The 24059-nt window shown below is 51.9% G+C and overlaps 1 protein-coding gene across 1 annotated transcript in view; it reads left to right on the forward strand.

Annotated features, from left to right (window-relative positions):
- Nucleotides 1-12706, forward strand: part of LOC123755700 (protein suppressor 2 of zeste) — a gene marked incomplete at its 5' end in the record, with an annotated part of 148810 nt that extends 136104 nt beyond the window's left edge. Inside the window, 1 exon segment of the mRNA XM_069299987.1 lies at nucleotides 9659-12706. Within this exon segment, the coding sequence (XP_069156088.1) occupies nucleotides 9659-12193 (2535 nt within the window).
- Nucleotides 12707-24059: the final 11353 nt, after the last annotated feature.

Below are 24059 nucleotides of genomic sequence, written 5' to 3' on the forward strand. Positions count from 1 at the left end.
GGACGCTAAAGCCCCGAAATCATCTCAAGATAACCTCAAGAAGATGGCAGTAATTACAGAGCATGACAAGTACACTGGAAGAGTGACAGGAATGACCACATACGTGGCTACTGGCAGTCAGTGTCAACATATGAGTGACAGGAGGATGAGTAACACGTGAAGCACACCACCACCAGAGTACACTCTGCAGTGTGTTGAGCCTCACACTTCACCCAGTCTACCTCTGGTGGGACACCTGTCAACACCTCCCCCAGTCTACCTCTGGTGGGACACCTGTCAACACCTCCCCCAGTCTACCTCTGGTGGGACACCTGTCAACACCTTCCCCAGTCTACCTCTGGTGGGACACCTGTCAACACCTCCCCCAGTCTACCTCTGGGGGGACACCTGTCAACACCTCCCCCAGTCTACCTCTGGAGGGACACCTGTCAACACCTCCCCCAGTCTACCTCTGGAGGGACACCTGTCAACACCTCCCTCAGTCTACCTCTGGGGGGACACCTGTCAACACCTCCCCCAGTGTACCTCTGGTGGGACACCTGTCAACACCTCCCCCAGTGTACCTCTGGAGGGACACCTGTCAACACCTCCCCCAGTCTACCTCTGGTGGGACACCTGTCAACACCTCCCCCAGTCTACCTCTGGTGGGACACCTGTCAGCACCTCCCCCAGTCTACCTCTGGAGGGACACCTGTCAACACCTCCCCCAGTCTACCTCTGGAGGGACACCTGTCAACACCTCCCTCAGTCTACCTCTGGAGGGACACCTGTCAACGCGACAATATTTGCGAGGCTGGAATATAAGAACAATGTAGAGTAATGAGTGGAGTATGAGGGCAGATCATGAGAGCTGGGGCCAGAGGAGTGGAACACCCGGGAACAAGAGCAGACGAAGAACAAGAGCACATACAACAATATTCAAGAGCCACGCCGGGATAAACATGGCAGTCTGATTAGTGGACCAAACCCTGATGTCACTGGTGGACACCGGATAAACTACCTTATAAGCAGAGTGTAAGTGTGAGAGCTAGAGCTCAACCCCCGCTGCCCCCCCCCCTGCTGGACACAACGATCACAGGGGTCCACCCCCCCCCCCGCCCCATGGCGGTCACTGCCAAAACGGCTCCGGTATCGTATTTCAAATAAACTCAATTTCTATCCAAAAATTTGCCTCTGGCGTTAGGGGCTCGCCGCTCGGGAACCAGAAACGCAGAAATTGAATTTAAATGAAGGCAAATGGCAGAGATATTACTGGCGAGGGGAGGCACCCGTGTAGACGGCTCCTGCTACACCCGTGTAGACGGCTCCCGCTACACCCGTGTAGACGGCTCCCACTACACCCGTGTAGACGGCTCCCGCTACACCCGTGTAGACGGCTCCCGCTACACCCGTGTAGACGGCTCCCGCTACACCCGTGTAGACGGCTCCCGCTACACCCGTGTAGACGGCTCCCGCTACACCCGTGTAGACGGCTCCCACTACACCCGTGTAGACGGCTCCCGCTACACCCGTGTAGACGGCTCCCGCTACACCCGTGTAGACGGCTCCCGCTACACCCGTGTAGACGGCTCCCGCTACACCCGTGTAGACGGCTCCCACTACACCCGTGTAGACGGCTCCCGCTACACCCGTGTAGACGGCTCCCGCTACACCCGTGTAGACGGCTCCCGCTACACACGTGTAGACGGCTCCCGCTACACCCGTGTAGACGGCTCCCACTACACCCGTGTAGACGGCTCCCACTACACCCGTGTAGACGGCTCCCGCTACACCCGTGTAGACGGCTCCCGCTACACACGTGTAGACGGCTCCCGCTACACCCGTGTAGACGGCTCCCGCTACACCCGTGTAGACGGCTCCCACTACACCCGTGTAGACGGCTCCCGCTACACCCGTGTAGACGGCTCCCGCTACACCCGTGTAGACGGCTCCCGCTACACCCGTGTAGACGGCTCCCGCTACACACGTGTAGCGGGACCACCATCCACAAAATGGATCTGCAGATGAAAGGAGAGACAGAGAAGAGCTTTTAAGGAGAAATGATATTTAATAATGTATTTTAAAGTCACATGGTAGTGTGTAAACGGATCATTAAGTGATCCATTACTGCAGCATAATTGGCTCTACACCTGCACCACCTCCACCACCTCCACCTCCACCACCTCCACCACCTCCACCACCACCACCACCACCACCACCACCTCCACCTCCACCTCCACCTCCACCTCCACCACCACCACCACCACCACCACCTCCACCACCACCACCACCACCACCACCTCCACCACCACCCGCCTCTATAATGACATCAAAACTGTTTTTCCTATAAAACGAGAGGATTTACTGCCACAGAATTGATCTCCTTTTTGTACAAACTGTCAGGTCATTTTGATACTGTTAGACATGAACATTCTTATGGAGTAAGATTCACTTTTTCATTCACTGTTTTTTGTAATATTATGTGAACAATTATATAATGAAAATCCAAGTAATTAAGAGACACTTGTATAAGAAAAGTTGAAGGTGTTGTAATCCACAAGTTAGGAGTCACTATTAGACTCTGCTAGACTAATTAGACACTATTAGATTAGACTATTAGTCACTCTGTCCCGAAACGCTGCGCGTACTAGTGACTTTACAAGATTGTAAACACTATGCTATGTGTTCTCTCTAACCCAATGTATCTTCTTGTATATAAATAAATTAATAAATAAATAAGTAAATAAGCCAGTGAATCAGGCACTACAACGCTTCACAAATGACGGTTGAGAGGAAGGGTATGTAATGAGACTCCGGCCACACATCCACGTAACGAGGTCAAAGATATCAATGTTACAGCCAAGAGGTCACAAAGGGTGACACAAAGTTCCTTCAAACGAGGAGATTAACCTTTAATCTGATAATACCGTCCTTGGGATGCTGGCTGCGGCGGTGAAGGGTCGCCGTCTTGTGGGAGCCAAGGTTCTATTTAACATATTTCAGCGTCTTAGTGTGGCGATCCAGAGAGGAAATGTTCACTGCATCCATGGTTCCTGCCCGCCATCTGAGGAGCTGGAGGAGCTGTACAACTTGTGACAAGCAGCCTTGCACCCTGCATGTAACCAATGTTGTAACCCTTTTTGTGTAATGACATTTTAAAATATAGTTAGATATATATACACACATACCAAAAGAATAGGGGTGGTAGGAGAAGAAAATATCAAAGTGTTCAGTGAGGATCCACAAGGTCTTCCCTGAGTACTCTTTATTTTCTTCTTCGAGGTTATGGGTCCCTCCCTGGAAACACATACTGTACCTGTCTCAATTTTCCACTTGTTACAACTTGTAATAAAGTTGTTACATCTTGGCTTAACGTGTTTATGACGTATTAAAACGTTGTTACAACTTGCTATATTGGTTGTTATAACTGGTTAGGTGGTGTTAAAACTTGTTCGAACGTTGTACCAACGTCGTAGTTTCGGTGTGTGTTTGGCGGGCTACAGTTGCACCAGAGGTAGTACCCCTTTTATATAAAACAAAAGGTACTCCTCCACATCCGTGTGTGGCAGCGACGAAGTGGAACCGACTAAATGTGGGGATCTGAAGTGATCTTATTGAGCCAAGACGCGTCCGTGGTGTGTGAGTCTTGTGTGGGCGACTACCTGGGGGTGGAGTGGTAGTGATGACTCCAAGTTGATGACCTGGGATGAGGTTACCAGTCTTAGGGGTGACCAGGAAGGTCCGGTGCTTGTATTGGTACGGGTATACAATTTAACCAAAGTGGGTATGTTATTTTGTTATTTATTGTTATGTTATTTTGTTCATTTTGTTATCTATTTTATGTAATTGAATTAGAAAACTCGACGGCCTTTAATCACCAAGCATTTTCTGTCATTGATCACCTTGCGTATGTTCTTTCCTTGAGTTCCAGCACAAACTTATTGGTACTCCTCAAGGGTCTGGTGTACCCAGAGCCTTGGTGTAGCCAGAGCCTTAGTGTACCCAGAGCCCTGGTGTACCCAGAGCCCTGGTGTACCCAGAGCCATGGTGTAGCCAGAGCCTTAGTGTACCCAGAGCCCTGGTGTACCCAGAGCCCTGGTGTACCCAGAGCCCTGGTGTACCCAGAGCCTTGGTGTACCCAGAGCCTTGGTGTACCCAGAGCCCTGGTGTACCCAGAGCCTTGGTGTACCCAGAGCCTTGGTGTACCCAGAGCCATGGTGTACCCAGAGCCATGGTGTACCCAGAGCCTTCGTGTACCCAGAGCCATGGTGTACCCAGAGCCATGGTGTACCCAGAGCCCTGGTGTACCCAGAGCCTTGGTGTACCCAGAGCCTTGGTGTACCCAGAGCCCTGGTGTACCCAGAGCCATGGTGTACCCAGAGCCATGGTGTACCCAGAGCCCTGGTGTACCCAGAGCCTTGGTGTACCCAGAGCCTTGGTGTACCCAGAGCCCTGGTGTACCCAGAGCCTTGGTGTACCCAGAGCCATGGTGTAGCCAGAGCCTTCGTGTACCCAGAGCCCTGGTGTACCCAGAGCCTTGGTGTACCCAGAGTCATGGTGTACCCAGAGCCTTGGTGTACCCAGAGCTCTGGTGTACCCAGAGCCTTAGTGTACCCAGAGCCCTGGTGTACCCAGAGCCTTGGTGTACCCAGAGCCTTGGTGTACCCAGAGCCCTGGTGTACCCAGAGCCTTGGTGTACCCAGAGCCATGGTGTAGCCAGAGCCTTCGTGTACCCAGAGCCCTGGTGTACCCAGAGCCTTGGTGTACCCAGAGCCTTAGTGTACCCAGAGCCCTGGTGTAGCCAGAGCCTTCGTGTACCCAGAGCCTTAGTGTACCCAGAGCCTTAGTGTACCCAGAGCCATGGTGTACCCAGAGCCTTAGTGTACCCAGAGCCATGGTGTACCCAGAGCCTTAGTGTACCCAGAGCCATGGTGTACCCAGAGCCTTGGTGTACCCAGAGCCATGGTGTACCCAGAGCCTTAGTGTACCCAGAGCCATGGTGTACCCAGAGCCTTGGTGTACCCAGAGCCATGGTGTACCCAGAGCCTTAGTGTACCCAGAGCCATGGTGTACCCAGAGCCTTAGTGTACCCAGAGCCATGGTGTACCCAGAGCCTTAGTGTACCCAGAGCCATGGTGTACCCAGAGCCATGGTGTACCCAGAGCCTTAGTGTACCCAGAGCCCTGGTGTACCCAGAGCCATGGTCTACCCAGAGCCTTGGTGTACCCAGAGCCATGGTGTACCCAGAGCCCTGGTGTACCCAGAGCCATGGTCTACCCAGAGCCTTGGTGTACCCAGAGCCATGGTGTACCCAGAGCCATGGTCTACCCAGAGCCTTGGTGTACCCAGAGCCATGGTCTACCCAGAGCCTTGGTGTACCCAGAGCCATGGTGTACCCAGAGCCCTGGTGTACCCAGAGCCATGGTCTACCCAGAGCCTTGGTGTACCCAGAGCCATGGTGTACCCAGAGCCCTGGTGTACCCAGAGCCATGGTGTACCCAGAGCCCTGGTGTACCCAGAGCCATGGTCTACCCAGAGCCTTGGTGTACCCAGAGCCATGGTGTACCCAGAGCCCTGGTGTACCCAGAGCCTTGGTGTACCCAGAGCCTTGGTGTACCCAGAGCCATGGTGTACCCAGAGCCCTGGTGTACCCAGAGCCATGGTCTACCCAGAGCCATGGTGTACCCAGAGCCATGGTGTACCCAGAGCCCTGGTGTACCCAGAGCCATGGTCTACCCAGAGCCTTGGTGTACCCAGAGCCATGGTGTACCCAGAGCCCTGGTGTACCCAGAGCCATGGTGTACCCAGAGCCTTGGTGTACCCAGAGCCATGGTGTACCCAGAGCCTTGGTGTACCCAGAGCCATGGTGTACCCAGAGCCATGGTGTACCCAGAGCCATGGTGTACCCAGAGCCTTGGTGTACCCAGAGCCATGGTGTACCCAGAGCCTTGGTGTACCCAGAGCCATGGTGTACCCAGAGCCATGGTGTACCCAGAGCCTTGGTGTACCCAGAGCCCTGGTGTACCCAGAGCCTTGGTGTACCCAGAGCCATGGTGTACCCAGAGCCTTGGTGTACCCAGAGCCTTGGTGTACCCAGAGCCATGGTGTACCCAGAGCCTTGGTGTACCCAGAGCCCTGGTGTACCCAGAGTCATGGTGTACCCAGAGTCATGGTGTACCCAGAGCCTTGGTGTACCCAGAGCCTTGGTGTACCCAGAGCCATGGTGTACCCAGAGCCTTGGTGTACCCAGAGCCCTGGTGTACCCAGAGTCATGGTGTACCCAGAGTCATGGTGTACCCAGAGCCTTGGTGTACCCAGAGCCTTGGTGTACCCAGAGCCATGGTGTACCCAGAGCCTTGGTGTACCCAGAGTCATGGTGTACCCAGAGCCTTGGTGTACCCAGAGTCATGGTGTACCCAGAGTCATGGTGTACCCAGAGCCATGGTGTACCCAGAGTCATGGTGTACTCAGAGTCATGGTGTACCCAGAGCCATGGTGTACCCAGAGCCTTGGTGTACCCAGAGCCTTGGTGTACCCAGAGTGTTGGGGTGAGAGTGTTGGGGTGAGAGTGTTGGGGTGAGAGTGTTGGAGTGAGAGTGTTGGGGTGAGAGTGTTGGGGTGAGAGTGTTGGGGTGAGAGTGTTGGAGTGAGAGTGTTGGAGTGAGAGTGTTGGGGTGAGAGTGTTGGAGTGAGAGTGTTGGGGTGAGAGTGTTGGGGTGAGAGTGTTGGGGTGAGAGTGTTGGGGTTGACACACACTAGACAGAGTGTCCTGACTGATATAATCCTCTTGACCGTTCTCTTGGCTCCTCATTGTTGACGGCCGCCGGCCTCCACCGTCAGCCTCGGGCACAATGACCACCTCACAAGACCCTTTATTTATAAAAGCTTCTGTTGACGAACCTTTTTGTCGATAAATGATGCTGTTTACACGCTGTGCTCCTTACCGTGGGGGGCAGAGGTCCCTGGTGGGGGGCAGAGGTCCCTGGTGGGGGGCAGAGGTCCCTGGTGGGGGGCAGAGGTCCCTGGTGGGGGGCAGAGGTCCCTGGTGGGGGGCAGAGGTCCCTGGTGGGGGGCAGAGGTCCTTGGTGGGGGCAGAGGTCCCTGGTGGGGGGCAGAGGTCCCTGGTGGGGGGCAGAGGTCCCTGGTGGGGTATTGGTGGGGGCAGAGGTCCCTGGTGGGGGGCAGAGGTCCCTGGTGGGGTAGTGGTGGGGGGGCAGAGGTCCCTGGTGGGGGGCAGAGGTCCCTGGTGGGGTAGTGGTGGGGGGCAGAGGTCCCTGGTGGGGTAGAAGCAGCCAGCTTCAGGCAAGACAGGGAAGAACACTGGAAGGGGTTTAAGGGGAATAAATTATTGCTATGGAAGTCCACACAAAATTCAGGATATAAGAGAATCCAGTGTTTTGTTTTAAATAATAATTATCATTCACCTAAAGAAAGGCATCAGGTACTCTTGCCTCGTAGCTCCAGCAACGACCCCAACACGCCAGACCTTCCACCAAGTGTCAACACATTTAACACCAGCTGCTGAACAAGAAATATGGACTCAATGCAGTGGGCTCGAACTTGACCTTCTACTTCAAAAAACACGCTACACCACCTTATTGTGCAACATCCTTAGTGCAACATCAGAGTATTTAATCGTACAAATATAATAAACAATATTGAAAAGTCCAGTTGATTGTCAGAGTGAATTATTGGTAATGCCGGAGTGCGTATTACTCAGAAATTGAGTACAAGCACTGTTCAGAGGCTGATTCTTTAACAGAAACTGGAGTGTTGTAGTTTATAGGGGAGCTGTGGGCCACACTCCAGGGGAGCTGAGGGCCACACTACCAGGGGAGCTGTGGGCCACACTCCCAGGGGAGCTGAGAGCCACACTCCCAGGGGAGCTGAGGGCCACACTCCCAGGGGAGCTGAGGGCCACACTTCCAGGGGAGCTGTGGGCCACACTCCCAGGGGAGCTGAGGGCCACACTCCCAGGGGAGCTGAGGGCCACACTTCCAGGGGAGCTGTGGGCCACACTCCCAGGGGAGCTGAGGGCCACACTTCCAGGGGAGCTGTGGGCCACACTACCAGGGGAGCTGAGGGCCACACTACCAGGGGAGCTGAGGGCCACACTCCCAGGGGAGCTGAGGGCCACACTTCCAGGGGAGCTGTGGGCCACACTACCAGGGGAGCTGAGGGCCACACTCCCAGGGGAGCTGTGGGCCACACTCCCAGGGGAGCTGAGGGCCACACTCCCAGGGGAGCTGAGGGCCACACTCCCAGGGGAGCTGAGGGCCACACTCCCAGGGGAGCTGTGGGCCACACTCCCAGGGGAGCTGAGGGCCACACGGCCAGGGGAGCTGAGGGCCACACGGCCAGGGGAGCTGAGGGCCACACTCCCAGGGGAGCTGAGGGCCACACTCCCAGGGGAGCTGAGGGCCACACTCCCAGGGGAGCTGAGGGCCACACTCCCAGGGGAGCTGAGGGCCACACTCCCAGGGGAGCTGTGGGCCACACTCCCAGGGGAGCTGAGGGCCACACTCCCAGGGGAGCTGAGGGCCACACTCCCAGGGGAGCTGAGGGCCACACTCCCAGGGGAGCTGTGGGCCACACTCCCAGGGGAGCTGAGGGCCACACGGCCAGGGGAGCTGAGGGCCACACTCCCAGGGGAGCTGAGGGCCACACTCCCAGGGGGAGCTGAGGGCCACACTCCCAGGGGAGCTGTGGGCCACACTCCCAGGGGAGCTGAGGGCCACACTCCCAGGGGGAGCTGAGGGCCACACTCCCAGGGGAGCTGTGGGCCACACTCCCAGGGGAGCTGAGGGCCACACGGCCAGGGGATCTGAGGGCCACACTCCCAGGGGAGCTGAGGGCCACACGGCCAGGGGATCTGAGGGCCACACTCCCAGGGTGGAAGAGGCAGCAGGGATGGGGAGGTTAGCAATCGATCACGTTGATTTATTGCACATCCGCAGCGGCGGGAGTGTGGGCTCTCCCCTCCGTCGGAGGGTGAGGGGAGAGCCATCGTCGGAGGGGCGGTGAGGGCCGGGCTCTACCATCATCTACCCTTTCCTGTTAACTACCATATGAGGGGCGGTGCAGGCAGACTGTACCATCATCTACTGTTGGTCGACACCGGCCTGCACCAGAACTCCTAGTATTGGGACGCTGTAGCACAGTACTGGGTCCGGGAACTGTGAACCCCCAGTACTGGCACGCTCAACAGCAGTAATGTTATGTGAGTAGTGGTGGTGAGGACTGTGAGAGCAGCGTGTGAGTGAGCGCCAACAAGAGCCTCCTCACACCTCACACTGAGTCAAACATTCAGGCCGTGTACAGTGTGTTACATTAAACAAAGTTATCTGCGCGGAAGAATTAATTACACGCTGTAAATAAAATAGTTTACGTTTAGAATATATAATGTATTGTAGTAAATGTATAAATATATTAAATATAAGTATATATTAAATTTATTGAACTGTACATTTAGTTTTAACATGAATGTAGATCTCTAACGAAACATACGACCTCGCTTAAGCCAGAGCGAGGCTGGATATGTGTAAATTGAAATTATTATTAAGTTGATTAGATTTACATTCATTCATGTTTGCTTAAGAAATTAATACATAAAATGATGAAATTGCTAGTAATTTGGATGGTAGGGAGAACTGACATGTTATTCTGCTTGTGTTTACAGGAGTCGCCCATGGAGCTGAGCTTCCAGGTGGTGGCCACCAGGAAGGTGAAGAAGCGGCGCCAGCAGCCAGCATCCCTCACAGCAGAAGAAGACTCCCACGACGCCTCACAAGACACAGCGGAGACTAAGCTTCCTCGGGAAGAGTGTGTGGAGCCTCCAGACAAGGTGGCCAGGATGGAGCCCACCTGCGAGGCCGCCACCACCCTCATACTCCCAGAAGACCAGCCGCCCCTCGACACCCACCCGCCCACGCCCCCAGAGACACCTGAGGGCGGCCGAGGCAGGGACGCAGAACAGTTTTCTACTGAGGATCACACTGTCACCCAGCTGGACACCCAACAGGACGCCGAGGCTGGTGGCAACCCAGAGGACACCCACCAAGTAGAGGAGAATCTTGAAGATGAGCAACAGCAGCAACAACGACAACAACAAGAGGAGGAGACGACCCATGTTTTAGAGGAGGAAGAGACACAGGAGGAAGAGACGCAGGAGGAATTGCATGAGGAGACACAAGAGGAGGGTCACGATGAAGAAATTGCTGAAGTGCTTGAAGAGGAGGAACAGACTGACAAAGAAGCGGAAGATGTGCGCGAGGAAGATAACGAACACATGGAAGCTGCTGAGGATTTCGATGCATCAAAAGAATCCAACGACCTCATTGTCGACCATGACTCGGAAACACCACTTGAAGTCGACACCAGCCACGAGACGGAACCAGAAGCGGACGGAGAAGCGGATGGAGAAGCGGACGGAGAAGCGGACGGGGAAGCGGACGGGGAACATGAAGTGGATCCCGTTGAAACGGAGGGCGAGGACACGGGCAATATAGGCGTGGAAGAGGAGACAGACACGGGGAAGGATTGTGGAGACGACGAGCAGGAAGATAGTGCCATTGACGTGACAGAGACGAGTGCCAGCGAGCCGATGGACAGCGACGACAAGGACACTGACCTCAACGTCAGCACCGAGTCCGCAGAGATGGAAGCCGAGGAGTCAAGGGAGCGGTCATCCTCCAGCAAGCAAGTTCAAACGGACGAAGGTCCCATTAATCTCACCTACGGGTACAAATGTGACAAGAAGATGTTCCGCAAAGACTGTTATGTCTTCACTGATAATGAGGAGGATGAAGACGACAGCGCAGAACAGGAAGAAGAGAGAGATGAGGTGGGTGCCCTCGACCTCTCTCGCCATGCCCGCAGTGTCAGAGAGGCGAGAACACAACGGGAAAGCCTAGACTCTCCACCTAATAGCGCGTCCTATGGGGTATCTACAGACAAATCAGGAAACCGCACAGCGCGGGGACAAGGAACTCAAACTATTCTTTCGATCACTCAGAGCAAAAAGTCTAAAAAGCTCAAGCAACAGTCGTCCACAACAGCAGTATCGCCAACAGCAACAGCTCAAACTACGCCCTCCGTCACACCCATCAGCAGACCACCAATTCCACTGGACTGGGCTCGATCCTCTCTAGTTCCCGCACCTGTTAACCCACAAGCCGTAGCTTTTAGTGACCTCATGACACTGTCCCATGCAGCAGTACAGCTGCAGCTGGCCATGGCGCATGCTCAGGCACAAGCTCAGGCTCAGGCACAAGCTCAGGCTCAGGCACAAGCAGAGGCTCAAGCAAGAGCTCAGGCTCAGGTTCTCAAGAATCTGAAAGTCAGTGAATCTCTGAGTTTTGTGAATGGTTCAGGAGATACACTGACTATAAGTCCAATCACAACAGCGATGGAGGGCAAGTCTAACAAGAATACAACTTCCAAAACTGTCAGTAAGAGCCACCATAGTTCGAAAGCAGTCAATGGAAATTCATTCAGTAAAAACTTTAACACCAAGTCTCATAATAGTCACAAATCGTCAGGTAGCATCGTAAGCAGCAAGAGTAGTAGCAATAGTCACGGCAGCATTAGAACTACAATTCCTAAGTCTGCCTTAACAACCTCCCTCAAAATACCAACAGTGTCTGTCAGTTCCAAAACGAACGGCGCGACTTCTCCTTCAAACACAAAATCCGACAAAGATCACACTGAGAGAACTGGAGACCCAGTCTTCAAAATAACGAACCAAAAGTTGGCAGAGTTCGTCAGACGGCAACATCAACAACAAAAATTAAAACAAAATCATTTTAAGTCCGGCACGAACACCGTCACCCCCACCTCTAACAGCATCACAGTGTCTGGCAGCAACAACACCAATTCAACAGTCACAAAAGCGTCGCACCTCATCAACTCCAGCTACAAAGTAAGCGGAAGCTCGAACGTGTCGAGCCTCGGCAGCTCCGTGTCGTCTGTCAGAGGCTCCTCGAGTTCCAGTCAGAGCATCAGAGCGACCAACACGAGCGTGCGTCAGATCCCCAACCCTTCGCTGCTACGCCAACAGTCAGAGTCGAGGATAACCAGTGGCCTAACAGGCCTTGGCCTCGGCTCCAGAAAACCCTCCGAGTCCATTAGCAGAATCGAGAGCCTGACCAGATCGCTGCACGAGAAAGTTGCGGCCTCGTCGCTGGCAGCCACAATCAACTCTGCCGCGAGATAGATGTACAGCCAGTGACGCTCTATGGCATACTTAGTTCTCAAACTACGCGGTCCCACAAACATTGCGAGGACCTTGAAGAGTGTACCCCGTCACTGGCATCAACTAGCAACTATATACATAGCAACAGCTGCAACAAATATGCTGACTTGTTAATTATTTAAAATCTATATGGATAAGAGTAAGGCATTTTAGTGTAGGCCTACACATAAACTATCATCGAGGAACATTCACATGTACACGTAAGAGAAATTGGTGCTAGAAATGCGACCTCGTTATGAGAAGTTATTCTTCTGTACAAATTGGTGGTATTGTATATACGAAAGAAATTGCCACTGTTCAAAAAGTAGTATTAGCCGAGATAAAGAAACAATAACATATATAAGAGGCTGTTATACAACACAACCCCGGCCTCGTGTAGTGTGACCACGGCCATAGTGTGACCACGGCCATAGTGTGACCACGGCCATAGTGTGACCACGGCCATAGTGTGACCACGGCCATAGTGTGACCACGGCCATAGTGTGACCACGGCCATAGTGTGACCATGGCCGTAGTGTGACCACGGCCATAGTGTGACCATGGCCGTAGTGTGACCACGGCCATAGTGTGACCATGGCCGTAGTGTGACCACGGCCATAGTGTGACCATGGCCGTAGTGTGACCACGGCCATAGTGTGACCATGGCCGTAGTGTGACCACGGCCATAGTGTGACCACGGCCATAGTGTGACCACGGCCATAGTGTGACCACGGCCATAGTGTGACCACGGCCATAGTGTGACCATGGCCGTAGTGTGACCATGGCCGTAGTGTGACCACGGCCATAGTGTGACCATGGCCGTAGTGTGACCACGGCCATAGTGTGACCATGGCCGTAGTGTGACCACGGCCATAGTGTGACCACGGCCATAGTGTGACCATGGCCGTAGTGTGACCACGGCCATAGTGTGACCATGGCCGTAGTGTGACCACGGCCATAGTGTGACCACGGCCATAGTGTGACCATGGCCGTAGTGTGACCACGGCCATAGTGTGACCATGGCCGTAGTGTGACCATGGCCGTAGTGTGACCACGGCCATAGTGTGACCACGGCCGTAGTGTGACCACGGCCATAGTGTGACCATGGCCGTAGTGTGACCACGGCCATAGTGTGACCACGGCCATAGTGTGACCATGGCCGTAGTGTGACCACGGCCATAGTGTGACCATGGCCGTAGTGTGACCATGGCCGTAGTGTGACCACGGCCATAGTGTGACCATGGCCGTAATGTGACCATGGCCGTAGTGTGACCACGGCCATAGTGTGACCATGGCCATAGTGTGACCATGGCCGTAGTGTGACAATGGCCGTAGTGTGACCACGGCCGTAGTGTGACCATGGCCGTAGTGTGACCACGGCCATAGTGTGACCACGGCCATAGTGTGACCATGGCCGTAGTGTGACCACGGCCATAGTGTGACCATGGCCGTAGTGTGACCATGGCCGTAGTGTGACCATGGCCGTAGTGTGACCATGGCCGTAGTGTGACCACGGCCATAGTGTGACCACGGCCATAGTGTGACCACGGCCGTAGTGTGACCATGGCCGTAGTGTGACCACGGCCATAGTGTGACCATGGCCGTAATGTGACCATGGCCGTAGTGTGACCACGGCCATAGTGTGACCATGGCCGTAATGTGACCATGGCCGTAGTGTGACCACGGCCATAGTGTGACCATGGCCGTAATGTGACCATGGCCGTAGTGTGACCATGGCCGCAGTGTGACCACGGCCATAGTGTGACCATGGCCGTAATGTGACCATGGCCGTAGTGTGACCATGGCCGCATACAAAGTGTGGTCTCATGCCACAGTGGCAAGTGCTTCTCCACACTGCAGCTTCAGGGTTGACAACACCGCGTTGGTACTCTGGTGACAGTGTTCGACGCTGGTACTCTGGTGACAGTGTTCGACGCTGGTACTCTGGTGACAGTGTTCGACGCTGGTACTCTGGTGACAGTGTTCGACGCTGGTACTCTGGTGACAGTGTTCGACGCTGGTACTGTGGTGACAGTGTTCGACGCTGGTCTGATCTTGTTAGAGTCGTCAGGAATGACCTAAAGAGATCGACAAAGCTTGTGTTCCACAAACAGAAAAACTCGTTTATTCTTAATATATTAGATCTGATATCTGTGGGGTCTTATCCACATTACAAAAGGGTGATATAGTATTTAGATGTAGAGATGTAAGGATAAATTTCAGCTTACAATTTGGCTTTAATTCAAGTTTTGGGTAATAGCGTGCGAGTGTGCACCGCGAAGCCGCCTCTGTTTCCCTGTGTTTATGTCAAGAACATTTACTTATGTTATACGTTCCTTTTATATTCTGTTTAGTCACAATATGTTACAATATGTTAAAAATCGGTGATATATATATATATATTTAGATTCTTGCCACTGGATTATATATTAAGGAGGTAACAGGCAGTTTTTGGTCTTTGGCGACTGACTGGGTTTTATAAATCCAGAGTCAGTTATATATTTATGCCGACATGTTGGGACGGCGCTACAACCCAGATGACCAAAGAGCTTTGCCCGCGCCGCTTCTCCCTATATGTATTTGTTTTACAAAATGTGTGTGTATATAATTATGATATATTGAGTAGTGTAGAAGTCTTTATCCAACCTGTGTGTGTCTCATGTATCCACGGCCGTGTTTACATTTTCTGTTCTCCGTACATGTACTACAACACGTTGTTATCTTGGCCAAGCTATCCCACCCCCTTCCACCCTACATGTTCAGTACAGTACATGTGCGTGCCTCTTCCAGCCACCTCAGCCCCTGCTGTAAACACCTAGTTACTGTGGCGAGTGTATCCCCAAACTTCCAGCGTTATTTTATAATATATATTAGTTCTACCAGGAGCTCGAGGTGGCGCTGCTTTTACTCGCTGAGTTTACTGATAGCCAGAGAGAGGACCAGTGATCTTATTCCTATATCACACTGGCACTCACACTGAGACACACTTGCACTCACGGATACACTCACACTAAGAGACACTTGCACTCACACTGAGACACACTTGCAGTCACGGATACACTCACACTAAGAGACACTTGCACTCACAGATACACTCACACTGAGACACACTTGCAGTCACGGATACACTCACACTAAGAGACACTTGCCTCACGGATACACTCACACTAAGAGACACTGACCGACACGCACTGGCAGTTATGCCGACAGGCAGAACTCAGACCACGTGTACGGTGGTGCCACACGTGTACGGTGGTGCCACACGTGTACGGTGGTGCCGCACATGTGTACGGTGGTGCCACACGTGTACGGTGGTGCCACACGTGTACGGTGGTGCCACACGTGTACGGTGGTGCCACACGTGTACGGTGGTGCCACACACGTGTACGGTGGTGCCACACGTGTACGGTGGTGCCACACGTGTACGGTGGTGCCACACGTGTACAGTGGTGCCACACGTGTACCCAACAACAACAACAACATTGTCCTCTCCTGGTCATGTCCTATTTCCTCTCTTTCCTCTCATTTAGTTGTACATTTTCTGGGTTATAATATGTTCCTGAAAAATTATTTTGATTTACATTTGTGAATTATCATTGCACATTATTGTTGTATCCAATAGGATAATTTTATTATTTATATAAATCTTGTGTGCCATGAAATTATTGTTTTGAATATGTCAGAATGAGTGTATTGATGGTGTGGAGTGTTGGCCCCTTGTATACAGAGTATCAGAGGGCATTACCTGTTTTATTGTGCATAGCTATATGTACACACACACACACACACACACACACACACACACACACACACACACACACACACACACACACACACACACACACACACACACACACTATTCAACACTGGTGGGACGCGAACAAGGGGACACAGGTGGAAACTGAGTACCCACATGAGCCACAGGGACGTTAGAAGGAACCTTTTCAGTGTCAGAGTAGTTAACGGATGGAATGCATTAGGCAGTGATGTGGTGAAGGCTGACTCCATACACAGTTTTAAATGTAGATATGATAGAGCCCAGTAGGCTCAGGAATCTGTACACCAGTTGATTGACAGTTGAGAGGCGGGACCAAAGAGCCAAAGCTCAACCCCCGCAAGCACAAATAAGTGAGTACACACAACAACAACAACAACTGCTTTATTATAATTGTCATAATTTGTTGAACACAAGTGACTAAGGTGGAGTTGTGGAAGACAGGTGAACTACACACGTTTGTTGACGTGAGTCTGGTAATAAAGTCTCACATTACCTGCTTCATATGAACACTCAGGTTAGCTGATTTGCCGGTTATGGAAGTGTTCAGGTGGGTCCCCGTGTTCACGTGGGACTGTGGGTCCACGTGTTCACGTGGGACTGTGGGTCCCCGTGTTCACGTGGGACTGTGGGTCCCCGTGTTCACGTGGGACTGTGGGTCCACGTGTTCACGTGGGACTGTGGGTCCCCGTGTTCACGTGGGACTGTGGGTCCCCGTGTTCACGTGGGACTGTGGGTCCACGTGTTCACGTGGGACTGTGGGTCCCCGTGTTCAGGTGGGACTGTGGGTCCACGTGTTCACGTGGGACTGTGGGTCCCCGTGTTCACGTGGGACTGTGGGTCCACGTGTTCACGTGGGACTGTGGGTCCCCGTGTTCACGTGGGACTGTGGGTCCACGTGTTCACGTGGGATTGTGGGTCCCCGTGTTCACGTGGGACTGTGGGTCCCCGTGTTCACGTGGGACTGTGGGTCCACGTGTTCACGTGGGACTGTGGGTCCCCGTGTTCACGTGGGACTGTGGGTCCACGTGGGACTGTGGGTCCCCGTGTTCACGTGGGACTGTGGGTCCACGTGTTCACGTGGGACTGTGGGTCCCCGTGTTCACGTGGGACTGTGGGTCCCCGTGTTCAGGTGGGACTGTGGGTCCCCGTGTTCACGTGGGACTGTGGGTCCCCGTGTTCACGTGGGACTGTGGGTCCCCGTGTTCACGTGGGACTGTGGGTCCACGTGTTCACGTGGGACTGTGGGTCCACGTGTTCCCGCCTGAACTAAATAAGCTTCTTATATTACTCCGTGCTTCTGTGTTAGTGCTGTAGTGGAGGTGTACCACCGCCCAGGCTTGTGTACCACCGCCCAGCCTTGTGTACCACCGCCCAGGCTTGTGTACCGCCGCCCAGGCTTGTGTACCGCCGCCCAGGCTTGTGTACCACCGCCCAGGCTTGTTTACCGCCGCCCAGGCTTGTGTACCACCGCCCAGGCTTGTGTACCACCGCCCAGCCTTGTGTACCACCGCCCAGGCTTGTGTACCGCCGCCCAGGCTTGTGTACCGCCGCCCAGGCTTGTGTACCACCGCCCAGGCTTGTTTACCGCCGCCCAGGCTTGTGTACCACCGCCCAGGCTTGTGTACCGCCGCCCAGGCTTGTGTACCACCGCCCAGGCTTGTTTACCGCCGCCCAGGCTTGTGTACCACCGCCCAGGCTTGTGTACCACCGCCCAGCCTTGTGTACCACCGCCCAGGCTTGTGTACCGCCGCCCAGGCTTGTGTACCGCCGCCCAGGCTTGTGTACCACCGCCCAGGCTTGTTTACCGCCGCCCAGGCTTGTGTACCACCGCCCAGGCTTGTGTACCGCCGCCCAGGCTTGTGTACCGCCGCCCAGGCTTGTGTACCGCCGCCCAGGCTTGTGTACCGCCGCCCAGGCTTGTGTACCGCCGCCCAGGCTTGTGTACCGCCGCCCAGGCTTGTGTACCGCCGCCCAGGCTTGTGTACCGCCGCCCAGGCTTGTGTACCGCCGCCCAGGCTTGTGTACCGCCGCCCAGGCTTGTGTACCGCCGCCCAGGCTTGTGTACCGCCGCCCAGGCTTGTGTACCGCCGCCCAGGCTTGTGTACCGCCGCCCAGGCTTGTGTACCGCCGCCCAGGCTTGTGTACCGCCGCCCAGGCTTGTGTACCACCGCCCAGGCTTGTGTACCGCCGCCCAGGCTTGTGTACCGCCGCCCAGGCTTGTGTACCGCCGCCCAGGCTTGTGTACCACCGCCCAGGCTTGTGTACCACCGCCCAGCCTTGTGTGGGGTGAACCAAGACTGTCCCCGCGGCCTGGTCGAGGACCGGGCCGTGGGGACGCTAAGCCCCGGACCCGCCTCAAGGTAACCTCAAGGTAACGGCGCCTCAAACACACCATCCTGGCATATTTCTGGTGTCTTGAAGACACAAATATAACCACGAGGAATAGCCAAGTCTGTCTTAGTGTCTTGTAATTATATTATTGTTTGTTGAATATTCATAGATCTGAAAGTAGATTGCTGTGACTGCTTATTTTCTTCTTTTTGTTTTGAGCAAGATCTTGAGTCCCGTCGACTGTAGGGGCAAGAACCGCTGGTCGGCACTAACATGGTTATACCCGCTACACGCATGAAAATACAAAATATACGATATATCCAGTTATTATTATTGAGAAATTACTGACTGGAATGTAATGTATTTCCTTTGTAACTTACATTGTCAGATATTGGAGAGTGTGGAGAGAAAACTGTGTTTCCTATCTTGAAAAAAGTACGAGAGTTTATTTAAAGTTTTGATTTATTGCACCGTTTCTATTCAAGGAATCATACATTTTGGAAGAAGCATAAATCACACGGAAAGTTATGGACTGTGTCTTGGTAAGTTGGTGTGATAGTGAGTGTAGTGAGTTACACAACACTCCTCACACACTCACACTCACACCAGGTAATTCTTGTATACATAACCTAGTTTACCTGAGACCCACTAACTCTAGTGGCCTCCACGAGGACACGAAGCTGGCGGCTCATCATATATATATATATATATATATATATATATATATATATATATATATATATATATATATATATATATATATAATATAACAACTGCATGGAAGATGAAAAGATCAAGCCAAGGGCTTTGTTGAACTTCATATATTCTCAAGGTATACAAACTAAGCAAACGGGATAAAGGTTTAATGTATATATTTTCAAAGTTATCTCAAATATGTTACATTCCTTGAGTGTGTTAAAGGCTAGGCAGCCCTCGTCTTGATCGTTTCTTCTTCCATGTGGTTGCTTACACACACACACACACACACACACACACACACACACACACACACACATCTATATATATATATAATACACATATATTCCTAAGAGCCAGAATTGCTAAACAAGCCGAGTTTTGTTATATTTAATCTTACGGAATAATATATATGTTCAGTGTAATGAACATGTTGAACATATTATAACCAATACTAACATAGCACACAAGCCTAACCTAAATGTATGTAATAATTCTTAACACTGACTAACACGAATAATTTGCCGGAAATCAGTTCATATTCAAGATAACCAATATCGTATAGTTGATTAATACAAACTGTTCCTGAGACAATATACGGTTTATCTGTGTGTGGTAAAGAGGCCCCGTCTCCTCGGCCTGGTAGTGCGGTTCTGGCTACTAGGTTTGACACATTCACAATTTGGTATATATAATATTATTTTTCAACACATTCAGACTCGTTAGAATCTTTTGGCGAACAAGAAGACTGAACAGCAGCGGTGAGGCCTTGCGTCACAAACATCAGCATCACCTTGCGTCACATACATCAGCATCACCTTGCGTCACATACATCAGCATCACCTTGCGTTACAAGTACCAGCATCACCTTGCGTCACATACATCAGCATCACCTTGCGTCACATGTACCAACATCACCTTGGGTCACATATATCACCATCACCTTGCGTCACATATATCACCATCACCTTGCGTCACATATATCACCATCACCTTGCGTCACATATATCACCATCACCTTGCGTCTCATATATCAACATCACCTTGCGTCACATATATCACCATCACCTTGCGTCACATACATCAGCATCACCTTGCGTCACATACATCAGCATCACCTTGCGTCACATACATCAGCATCACCTTGCGTCACAAGTACCAGCATCACCTTGCGTCACATATATCACCATCACCTTGCGTCACATACATCAGCATCACCTTGCGTCACATACATCAGCATCACCTTGCGTCACATACATCAGCATCACCTTGCGTCACATACATCAGCATCACCTTGCGTCACATACATCAGCATCACCTTGCGTCACATACATCAGCATCACCTTGCGTCACAAGTACCAGCATCACCTTGCGTCACATATATCACCATCACCTTGCGTCACATACATCAGCATCACCTTGCGTCACATGTACCAGCATCACCTTGCGTCACATATATCACCATCACCTTGCGTCACATATATCACCATCACCTTGCGTCACATATATCACCATCACCTTGCGTCACATATATCACCATCACCTTGCGTCACATATATCAACATCACCTACACAACCTTCGCTAAGTCTTCACTCAAACTCAATCCGTTTCTTAGAGCTCTGAAATACTCATCATATTAATGGTAAGAACTTACCCAAACAAGCTAATCTTGAGAAACAAGACAAGACATGTGAGGTGTAGCCAGCAGGTGTGGTCTGTGTGTAACGAGCGGTCATATAACCATTGTAGTGAGCAGCAATTATGGGCATTATACCAATGTGTGGTTGTTGTGTAGTTAGCGTGAATGGAGGTCAAACTGTGTTAGCAGCTCTATGTTCAAATATTACTTTTACCGTTATGGATTATATGTGGAACACATCATGTCTTTAGTTTCATTAAAAAATCCAATGCAAAATGTGTGATCTTGTTTTATTGGTAAATGAGCTTTACTTGAAGGGCTCTCCTGGTGACCAGTGAGTGAGGATGGACGGCTGGCCAGAGGTCATGTGGCCAGTCTCTGGCCAGGGGTCATGTGGCCAGTCTCTGGCCAGGGGTCATGTGGCCAGTCTCTGGCCAGGGGTCATGTGGCCAGTCTCTGGCCAGTGAGGAAGGCTGGCCAGGGGGTCGTACTGAGGCCAGTGAGGGGGCCTGGACGGGAGGGTACTGAGTATTCAACATATATTTTGACTTGGTTTGGCTTAACTACTTACTTGACTGAAGTGTAATATGTATTTCTCAGCCCTAATCAAGGCACATATATTTGTCAAGTCTGCCACTATATATGTGAATCGTATTATGCAACTTTTGCCTTCGTGTTGTGAAAGTTATGTTGGTTGTCACTGAAGTTTGTCAGTGACAAGATCAGACGTGCACCACCCAAAATATATTTTGCGTAAAATTGAAATTATTCCTTTAACATAAAAAAAATACTGGTGATACTTATGAAGGGCTGCATTTAATACATCACTGAGTCACACTTGTGAGCGAAGCAACTCTTGAGTGAAGCATTTGACCATTACAGCAGGAACTCTTGAGTGAAGCATTTGACCATTACAGCAGCAACTCTTGAGTGAAACATTTGACCATTACAGCAGGAACTCTTACGGCGACGTTCAGGGATGTCAACTACTATTAAAGTCAGCATTTTAAGGCTATAAAGTTCTTGTATCTCAGTGTTCTTAACCCGAATTGTTGTTAACTCGCGCCAGGCTAAAGCAGGGCAAGCACACAGTGTCACAACACAAGGGCCAGAGTGTCACAACACAAGGGCCAGAGTGTCACAACACAAGGGCCAGAGTGTCACAACACAAGGGCCAGAGTGTCACAACACAAGGGCCAGAGTGTCACAACACAAGGGCCAGAGTGTCACAACACAAGGGCCAGAGTGTCACAACACAAGGGCCAGAGTGTCACAACACAAGGGCCAGAGTGCCACAACACGACCACATACCCGTCTAGAGTTGAGTAATGCCTCTCCCAAATTCAATATGTATATTGTGTAGGGGTAGAGTGTATGGTGCTTGTTTTGTATCATTGCAGTCATCGCGTGTAGAGATGGCATATGGAAATATACTTGATCATACATATACTTTCGTTTATGTCTGTCCCTTCCTCTGAACACACAACAGTTCCCACCTGGACCATGACGTGCGCATACGTGTTTCGCTCAGTCCCATGATTCACACTGCAGGATTCTTGGCCAATCTGCATGGCGCTGATTGGATTACATTATGCAGTAAATATAAAAATCTGTTGTGCTCAAAAAGCTGCAGTTCGTCAACTTATTTATACACCTCCTTCACTGTTAGTCAGGTCTCCTACTCAAACGCTTCAACAGTTATAAGAATTTGGTGAGAATGAAGCAGTGAGGTCTCCAGCAGCGTCACCTGTGGGCGACACCACTACTGTGCTGTCACCTGTGGACGACACCACTACTGTGCTGTCACCTGTGGACGACACCACTACTGTGCTGTCACCTGTGGACGACACCACTACTGTGCTGTCACCTGTGGACGACACCACTACTGTGCTGTCACCTGTGGACGACACCACTACTGTGTTGTCACCTGTGGACGACACCATGTTATGGCCCTATCCGGGTCGCAACCGGGTTCTTACTCTGATGTTGTTAGAGGTAGGGTATCCGGCCCCAAACTAGTAGTGGCTTTCAAGGGATGCGATCCGTAACGCAAGTAAATTAAAGGGGAAGGGAAATAGTCAAAAACTTAATATTATAATTATCACCATCACCATAAATACTATATAAGAAGATTACACGGGGGGGGGGGGGGGGGGGGGGGGGGGTATAAACACTATTATATACACTGTTGTCTTCTGAAGACTCTGGATCTTCACGGTGCTCACGATGCCAAGCCCTTGGTGCTCTTATGGCCTCACGACGAATCCTTCGAGAATCTTGAGTCTACCTCGGCCACAGGCCAGCCAAAACACAGTTCCACTGGGGGCACCGTCGTGGAGGCCGTCAACCACAAGTCCAGCAGATAGCTGGCAGGTTCCAAATCAGCGACGCTGGTTAGGCCAGTCCACGATCAATACTAAGGTCGCGAACCCTAGTCAGGAGCCTCGTGTGATACCACAGATCACTCTCCTTGCCACAACTCCCCAGTGGTTAAGCGTCTCCTCCAGTCAGTCCCGGATATGACAATCCCTCAACTGCCACTTCACAGGCAGGTCAACACCACAGTGTTCATCCGGGGGCGACTCACAGCTGCTGTAGCAAACACTTGGAAACGAGACGACTGCCTTGGGTAGACTCACTCAACTTCCATTACAGCAGTCCCAGGTCGACTCTGTAATCAGACACGTCATCAGTAACAGGGACACACTAAAGCACCTCACTTACAGGCTTAGACACAAACGCCCGACGTATCCATTCCATAGATGGCGTTGCTGTCTAAGCTCCACCTCACCAGAGGTCAGCAGCGGCTGTGTTATGAGCTGATCAGGACTGGAAACTAACCCTTGTGGCCAGTACACCTCGTCCTCACCAGGTGTCGTCATCCATTTGGAGGGGGTTTCGGGAGCTGACCCACAGATGGCGTGGTCGTCACTGCTCCGTGCTCGGACGTTGGGCTCGGGTCCGTAACACCTCCCCACCAAAAAGAATTTGGTTTGGGGTTCTATAAAGAGAAACACAAACCAAATTAGTACGGGGACACAACTCCAAATGGACTCACATACTTTATAAACTGGAGCAGCGAGGCTGCCTTGTCCACAGAACTGTCCTACTGGGCAACTCCGGCATGAAAGAAACTTGCAGATGGAAGACGATGATCTGCCTGATGTAATCTTCCACCTCTCCACTGCGATGTCAAGCAGGGGCATAATCTCACATCTCTCGAGTAAGGATCGATATAAACACGACCTGGGGCGACTCGACACTTCCCTATGTCGTGGCACCGATGATGGCTGGTCACAGACGGCATTTCTGGTGCCGGTCCGGTAGTCCTTCAGGGAGACGGGAACCTGGAATACAGGGGTCTGATAATTCAGAGTGATAGCGACAGTGGGTAAGTCAATAC

Source organism: Procambarus clarkii, chromosome 43 (assembly GCF_040958095.1).
Source record: "Procambarus clarkii isolate CNS0578487 chromosome 43, FALCON_Pclarkii_2.0, whole genome shotgun sequence".
Lineage (NCBI taxonomy): Eukaryota > Metazoa > Arthropoda > Malacostraca > Decapoda > Cambaridae > Procambarus > Procambarus clarkii.